Raw genomic sequence first — 8,319 nt, forward strand, 5'->3', positions numbered from 1 at the left:
GTATCATACATAGCACATTAGGTTCTTTTCAAAACAAAAGGCACAACTGAATCTGCTTTATTAAAACCAAAAGAAATATTTGAACACATGGGCTTATTAGGATGTGGTGAAATGGTACTTGCTGCATTGCCAGTAGGAGTGTAAATTACTAAAACCTCTTTGGAACGTATATGTATAAAGAATCCCAAAAATATTCACATGCTCTTGCACAAGAAATTCCACTTAGGATAATCCTGCCTAAATGCATTTTATAGATATTATACACAAAGTCATTCCTACAATAGTAACAAGAACCTAGAAAAACCAAAGGGTCCAACAAGAAAGATTGATATATAAATAAACCATGGACTATCCATTCAATAGACTGTAATGCAGCAGTAAAAAGAGTAATTATGGAAACCATGCAGCAGTTATGGAAAATAACTACATAAAAATACGAAGTGGAGAAAGGTAAAGATATACAATCGTATAGATAATATAGTCTTAATTATGAAGAACAGTAAAAATTCTAGACACCAAGATAAAAGGCAGGAAGGAAGTACACCAAAAAGATTGATGAAGGGACTATGAGTGGTTCTCTATTTGCTAAATTTTGTAAAATAAATATACACTTAGAATAAAAAGTCAGTAAACTTAAAAAAAAAAAACTTTTATAATAAACAATGACACTAGCAGGACATGTGGTTGACAAGAATTACAACTGCAGAATTATAAAAATTGAACCTAGGAAATACTGGAGGAAAAAGGAGAAAAAAAATTTCTTTATGTGCCATTAAGAAATTAAGTCTAGTCAAACTGCTATATTAATAGTGTGTTATCTGTACATTCTAAGAGGAAAGTTACAAAAATCTATGAATTTTTACCCACCTAGAGATTAATATCCAATAATGACAAACAGAAAAAAGTGTTATTCAAGTCTTCAAGTAGGAAGGTTAAGAGGAGGCTCTATTCTTTCTTCTAATGGCCCAAATAACCATAATACTTACCAGGTAGAATAGTTCTGAAGTAACTGCTCTCCAGGTGGGGGTAAGGTGGTGGAGGTAGGGTGTAGTTTCTTTCAGGCAACCCGCACATCACCCCTCGATCCCCAATACCCATTGGGAGCATCAGAGATAAAGCAGAAGGCAAAGAGCTCAGGGAGGGACCCAGGTTTGGAATTGCCACTGGCAGACCTACAAAATATTTTTTTCTCAATTAAAAGAAGGTAAGTACTTAAAAACTCTCTCTATAATCACTAAACTCTTAGGAAGGTTTCTGCATATGGGGGGAAAAAAATCTCACCTAATAGCCCTTTATATCCCCAGACAGTATTATGCGGACATCCACAAATATGTCTTTTTTTTTTTTTTAAAGATTTAATTTATTTATTTGACAGAGATCACAAGTAGGCAGAGAGGCAGGCAGAGAGAGAGAAGGAAGCAGGCTTCCTGCTGAGCAGAGAGCCCAATGTGGGGCTTGATCCCAGGACCCTGGGATCATGACCTGAGCCGAAGGCAGAGGCTTTAACCCACTGAGCCACCCAGGTGCCCCCACAAATATGTATTTTTTTTTTTTTAAGATTTTATTTATTTCTTTGGCAGACAGAGAGCCTGATGCGGGGCTCGATCCCAGGGCCTTGAGATCATGACCTTTACGACATATTTGTGCCCCCACAAATATGTCGAAAGGTAGTTCTCAAGTTAGTTTAAAATTGTCCAGTTGATTGGGAGCACTAAAACGAATGCCTAAGATTCCTTTTGATTAATGCCTCATTAATCGAGTAAGTTAAATACTAATAAAATTTTTTAAAATTTCTTTTATGGACACTGAAAGGAATGTGGAGACCTAGTTTAGATGAATTTATTTAGCGCTGCATTTAGCAATTAAGCAGGTAGTTCCCTACAGAGAACTATTTAAACAACTTAAAGATTTAAAATACACTTAAACATTTTTTTTATTTTATCCTTAAGTAATCTCTACAAACTTACAACTCTGAAATCAAGAGTCACATGTTCCACTGACTGAACCAGCCAGATGTCTGCATTAACTCTAATTTTGATTTTAAAAAGCCCAATACAGGGGCGCCAGGGTGGCTTAGTTGTTAAGCGTATGCCTTCGGTTAACGTCATGGTCTCAGGGTCCTAGGATCAAGCCCTACATCCGGCTCCTTGCTCAGTGGGAAGCCTGCTTCTCCTCACATACCTCCTGCTTGTGTCTCTCTGTCAAATAAATAAATAAAATCTTCAAAAGAAAAAAAGAAAGCCCAATACATTACGATGTCATAGATCATTAAGAATAGCTTGTTTGTTTTCTGTTCCAAAAGAAAAAGAAAATAAAACAAATAAAAAGGTTTTACAAGTATAGCGATGGGGGAAAATGAGCTTTTTCTATAGTATTCCTCTGAGTACTGAGGCTCATGGGAGTTACACGTAGGAGCTCCATCTCGGATACCTCCTCTTTGAATTCTAAGCCTGGGGCATTTGCAGTTGTTGCCAGTTTCAGATATAATAAAAAAATAAAGCTCAATTTCTCTTCATTTCTGGGAACAGTTAGTAGAGTAACTTTCATTCTCTTCTATTAACCCGCGGACAGAGTACCAAGGGTATGAACCAGATGAACTGATAAACCTAGATAAAATGTGACGTCAACTACATCTCTAGATAAAGGCCACCAACTCCACAAGAGAACTAATCAGAAAAAACTGCTACTCCTGTCCTCTAGAACTCCAGTAGTCCCCAAAAACATTTCTTCCAGGATGGTGCCACATGTGGAACTGATGTTCAGACCTGCTTGGCTTCTCTTTTACACTCTTAAAGGGGCTCTCTCCCCCTTGAGGATCCACTGAGAACAATTATGCAATTAAGTGTGGAAATTCAGTCGCTCTCCCCTACTGCTCACCTGGAGCAGGGATGGCATTGTGACTGGGTGAAGCAGCCAACCCTAGATGACTCCCTGAGACGGGCAAGGCATTGCTCACAGAGGATGAAGTCAGCTGCTCCATCCCCACTGGGCTCAGGTTCATTTCATTCATCCTAAGGAAGAGCACACACAACCAGTTAGGCAAAATCTTACCTCAGTGATTCCACTTAAGTTACGGAAGAACCTGAAACGATGGGGGTAAGGAAATGAGAGCTGACCAACTACTACTTCATTTTTACGCTTACAGTTCTCTGAGACGGAGGGTCCTATTCTTTCTACTGATAAGGAAACTGGGATTCAGAGTCATTAACTCAGTCAGTGCCACAAAGCAGAAACAGGATTTAACTCAAACCCTAGGCACACTGACTGAAGCAGACTCCAATCCTTAGAGCACATGACAATAAGAGTCTGGTTTTTTTTTTTTTCAATCACCAAGTTTTTTCTTTCACAATATTTTCTTCAGATGGCCCATTTATTACTTCAAACGAGAATTTTGTAGTTTAACTCACTCAAAAGATAATTTTTTTTTTTAACTAAGAGTTACAGTGATACAGAATCTGAATTAGATTATTAACTGTGTGAAGAAGCACCGTATTTCCACCATGGATTAGATTTTATTAAAATCCCATATAAAAATCTTAGTATCTGCCATATAGCGAGGTTCATTATGTAAGCTTTGCTACGCTACATACTTTATAAAAATTTACTTCCTATTCTTTAACCAATTCATCAAAATAAATGAGGAAACCAGTCTCAAAGAGGACATGTCGTATGCACCAAATCCTAGCAATTAAGTAGAAGAGCACAGATGATGCTGCAAAACACTGCCAAAAATTTTCTTAATATATCAAACCTTTTTTTTTTTCAAATCTACAGACCATTTTTGTCAAGCCAAAAAATCTGAGAATCACCTTTTCTTTGCAACCTACCTTACATTATCTTTAACAGTATCATCAGAATACAATGGTTTGAGCAAGATGCTTGCTATTGGAGGCTATCAAGAACATTAGTTCCTATGTCAGAATTTAGAGACTGCCATATTATAAACATCACAATTTCAATAAGCTAGCCAACAAGTTATTCGAAGGTTACTAAAGTCCTCCAATCCCAGACCACTGGGGTGGCTCAGTCGGTTAAGTGTCTGCCTTCGGCTCAGGTGATGATCTCAGGATCCTGGGATAGAGCCCTACCGTGCTGAGTCGGGCTCCCTGCTCAGTGGGGAGTCTGCTTCTCCCTCTACGCTCCCCCCCCCCCCTTTTAAACCCTAACTATCAAAATCTTTACCAAAAAAAAAAAAAAAAAAAAAAAAAACCTCCAATTCTATATTGAAAGTAAGCATAGGGCACAGTAATGCAAGCTCTTCTGTGTCTATCCCATGGGAGGAGTAAAGAAGGAAAGGAGGAATCAAATGGATCTACATATTCCTTAGCAGTGAAAGCAAACCTAAATAGGTTTTAATCTGAAAAATGGCAGTATCAGCTATCAATAAACCTGAAAATAATAATAGCTCATACTTACTACTCCCTTACTGACCTAAGTGATTTACATGTAATTTACATGTAATTATTTCACCTAATCCTTATAACTGCTGTGAGGTAGGTATTATTCTTGATCCCATTTTAGAGATGAGAAAACAGACTCAGAGAGACTAACTTAACTCAAGATTATATAACAAGTGACAGGTGGGATTTAAATCCAGGTCTCCCAATTTAAGAAATCTAAGCCGAATCACTATGTTGTGCACTTAAAACCAATATAACATTGTATGTCAACACCTGAAATTAATACAACATTGTATGTTAACTACAATAAAAAAAATTTAAGACTTTATTATTTATTTATTGGGGGGGGGGGGGACACCGCTCAGAGGGGGAGGGCAAAGCAGGTTCTCGGCTGAGCAGGGAGCATGATGCAGGGCTGGATCCCAGGACCTGGAGTTCATGACCTGAGCCGAAGCAGATGCTTAACCGACTGAGGCACCCAGGGGCCCCTACAATAAAAAAATTTTTAAAAAAGAAACTCAAGCTGTTAACTACAATTAAGACAATTACACTAAAAGAATCATTTGCCTTTTGCACAGTTCCAATAATTAGGATCTGTGTATTTATATTACGGGTTGTGTTTAAAGTCCCATGTAGACCCGTTCCTGCATTATTCTACATCCACAGGCTTTAATCTTACCCCAGGCCAGGTAGCTCATTAAACTAAACTCTCGGACAGTAATAAAATGAACAAGGCTCACAGTGGAGAACAGGCACTCTGAAATCTTTGATATGGATGGAGCAATGCATTTTCATGGCCACTAGAAAGGCAACTAGAAGTACATGACAAATAAGGTACACCTTACAAAGGAGAGCACATTAATAACAGTATTTAATTATGCTATAAAGAGTGCAAAAAAAATCCTTATAGCCTAAAGAAACAATAGCTACCTTAATTTTCCAAGTTTCTAGGCGTGGGTTGGTTTAAAACAGACTTTTCCCGTAACTTTTTATAGCTACAAATATAACTAGAACTCTACAAGCACTGGAGCAGGGGGTTACAACAAATGGGTTACAATAAGTTTTTAAAGTACACTTAAAAGTCTCCAGCTTCAAATCCCATTCTAAAAATTCCTGAATATTAATCTGTGTACCTAATCTCCAGATAAAAATCAAAATGGTGTTTCTAGGTTGACTCCTAGGCCTTCTCAAACCAGTTCAAACCAGTTTAATGTGAGAACCTCAGCAGATTTCTGCTTCGTTGTGAGTCACTAAAACGTGACGACCTCAGCAGCCATAAACCAAAGGTAACTAGTATCTCGCACAGGGAAAGCAGATGAAGGGAATTTACAATATGATCCTCATAAGACTCACTCTCTCTGAAGTGCAATTCTATTCTACCTACCTTTCTCACAGGAGTTTCTGGGAAGCAATCTTGGAAGAAGGGCCAAAATCATACCAACCTCTCTCTTCTTCCTACTCACTCCTGGTAAAATCATTTCTTTCACACTTCTACACTTTGTGTGTTTCTAACTGACCTAGGAATAAATCATTTGCCAGTTGCTAATCTTAGGACTTTTTCTTAGAATCTTATGCCGTTTTCTTAGAATGACATATAAGAAGCTAACTGAGGGGCGCCTGGGTGGCTCAGTTGTTAAGCGTCTGCCTTTGGCTCAGGTCATGATCCGGGGGTCCTGGGATAGAGCCCCACACAGGGCTCCCTACTGGGCAGGGAGGCTGCTTCTCCCTCTCCCATTCCCACTGCTGTGCTCTCTCTCACTGTGTCTCTCCCTGTTAAATAAATAAAATCTCGGGACGCCTGGGTGGCTCAGTGGGTTAAAGCCTCTGCCTTCGGCTCAGATCGTGATCCCAGGGTCCTGGGATCGAGCCCCGCATTGGGCTCTCTGCTCGGCAGGGAGCCTGCTTCCCTTCCTCTCTCTCTCTGACTGCCTCTCTGCCTGATTGTGATCTCTGTCTGTCGAATAAATAAATAAAATCTTTAAAAAAATAAATAAAATAAAATCTCAAAAAAAAATAATCATGTTTAAAAAAAAAAAAAAAGCTAACTGAAATGCAGCCACTTTGCAAAATGCAAGGGGCAGTTTCAGCAACTTCAATGAATTTGTTTTATATTCCTCCATCCTAAACATACATCCTATGAAAGGGTCCCAAAAGAACAGCCAAACATAACTATATCTGGCATATTTCTGTACTGACATGGTAGGATTAAGTACTTCAAACATCAGCATGAAATCTGCAAAACTAATCACTTCTACCTTCAAAATTAATAACTTAATTTCTCCACATTACCGCCCAAGTCAAAGGATAACCAGCAAAATTCAAGGTGAAGCATGGTGAAAAGCTAAAAACACACTCTGGAATTCAAATCAAGATATTAAAAGCTCGGGGCGCCTGGGTGGCTCAGTGTTATTAAAGCCTCTGCCTTCCGCTGGGGTCATGATCCCAGGGTCCTAGGATCGAGCCTCACATTAGGGCTCTCTGCTCAGCAGGGAGCCTGCTTCCTCCTCCTCTCTCTGCCTGCCTCTCCGCCTACCTGTGATCTGTCTGTCAAATAAATAAAAATCTTAAAAAAAAAAAAGATATTAAAAGCTCAAATAACTCAAAGGCATAGGGAAAATGTCAATGAGCCAACAATCCATGTGTGGCTCTCTGGAACTATTCACATTTGGAGTAAATGTGGTTGAATGAGAGTATATTCAATCCAATTCTGGCTTCTGGATTTCTTGATCCTTTTGGGACATATATCCATTTGCAAATCGCACCTGTAACCCTCCCCCATGGCATCGAAAACCAAAGAAAGGCACTCTAAACTCTCCTTTGCCAAATGTTTTCCACAGACGTCACCAGCGCGGAGCCCACCAAGCTACTCACCTGTGATGCATCTGCTTGGGGCCAAGTGTCAGAGAAAAGAACACACGGGTGGCGGGGAACCGGCATCAGGGACTGCGTTCCAGGGTCACGTGCTACCGCATCTTGCTTACAACCGCTGCACAAACGCGGCCACTCGGCCCCGCGGCCGCCCAGGGCCGCCCAACTCCTCCCGAGGGCCGGCGGCCGCGCTCCCCGCCGCGAGATGGGGCATGCCGAGGGACACCCGGGACTTTTCCTCCAGAAGCTTCGGGAGGGAGGCTGCCCGACCTGGGGAAGGGGAGGACAAGGGCGGTCACCAAAACGGGGGAGGGGGATGCAGGCCCCGTCCCCACGCCACCGGAGAGCCCAGGCGCTGCGGACGCCGCCTCCCAGGGGCGGCTGGCTGACTCGCCCGCTCGCCGGCGTGGGGCCCGCAGGCCCCGCCGCCCTCGCCTCGCCCCGGCCGGGCCCGTGCGCAGCCCACCTGCCGGTCGCGCGGGGGGCGCGCGCGCCTGCCCCACCGCTTTGTTCCTCATCCGGGCAAAGCTCGCCTCGGGCCCTCCCCGCCCGCTCGACCCCCGCGCCCCAGGGGCCGCCGGCCTAACGTTTCCCGCCCGGCCCGGCCCGGCCCGGCCCGACCCAGCCCAGCCCAGCCCAGCCCGCCGTCTCCTCAGGGCCGCACCCTCCGAAGCGCGTTTCCGGCTCCTCAACCACTCCGGGCGCCTGCCGCTCCGCCCCTCGTGCGTGCGCCCCTCCCCGCCTCGGCCCGCTAGCGGCGCCGGCGTTCAGGCGTCTCTCGCCCAACCGAGCCCCTTCTGCGCGTGCGCACTGCGGGTACCCAGGCCCGAGGGGGCCTGGCTGCGAGAGGCTCCGCCGGGAGCGCCGCATCTCCGGCTGGCTGGATTGCATCGAGCGCCGAGCTATCGACCCACAGTTGCTGGCAACCAGAGCTAATGCGCCAGTAGCAAAGGGGTTCTGAGTCCCCTAAATCCTTAGATTCAAGGTTTCAGTCTTCTTGCCATTCTCCTCCTGGGGAAGCGTGGGTCCACGCAAGCCCCAAAGATTCAAA

General features: G+C 43.2%; 1 protein-coding gene across 4 annotated transcripts in view; it reads right to left on the reverse strand.

Moving 5' to 3' along the window:
- The window catches only part of PRDM4 (PR/SET domain 4), a 28,227-nt gene extending 20,187 nt beyond the window's left edge, over positions 1-8,040 (reverse strand). For 3 of the 4 annotated variants that reach the window (XM_032836520.1, XM_032836519.1, XM_032836516.1), the window contains exons 1-4: positions 7,735-7,880; positions 7,272-7,538; positions 2,878-3,011; positions 987-1,172 (exon numbers count right to left, since the gene is read on the reverse strand). In XM_032836520.1, the coding sequence (XP_032692411.1) occupies positions 987-1,172; positions 2,878-3,011; positions 7,272-7,282 (331 nt within the window). In that variant the 5' untranslated portion in view covers positions 7,283-7,538; positions 7,735-7,880. Of the gene's footprint in view, positions 1-986; positions 1,173-2,877; positions 3,012-7,271; positions 7,539-7,734; positions 7,881-7,932 lie in introns of those variants that run through there. The other variant, XM_032836517.1, reaches the window with a different exon arrangement.
- Positions 8,041-8,319: the final 279 nt, after the last annotated feature.

This window comes from Lontra canadensis, unplaced genomic scaffold (assembly GCF_010015895.1).
Source record: "Lontra canadensis isolate GAN:19392208 unplaced genomic scaffold, GSC_riverotter_1.0 scaffold93, whole genome shotgun sequence".
NCBI lineage: Eukaryota > Metazoa > Chordata > Mammalia > Carnivora > Mustelidae > Lontra > Lontra canadensis.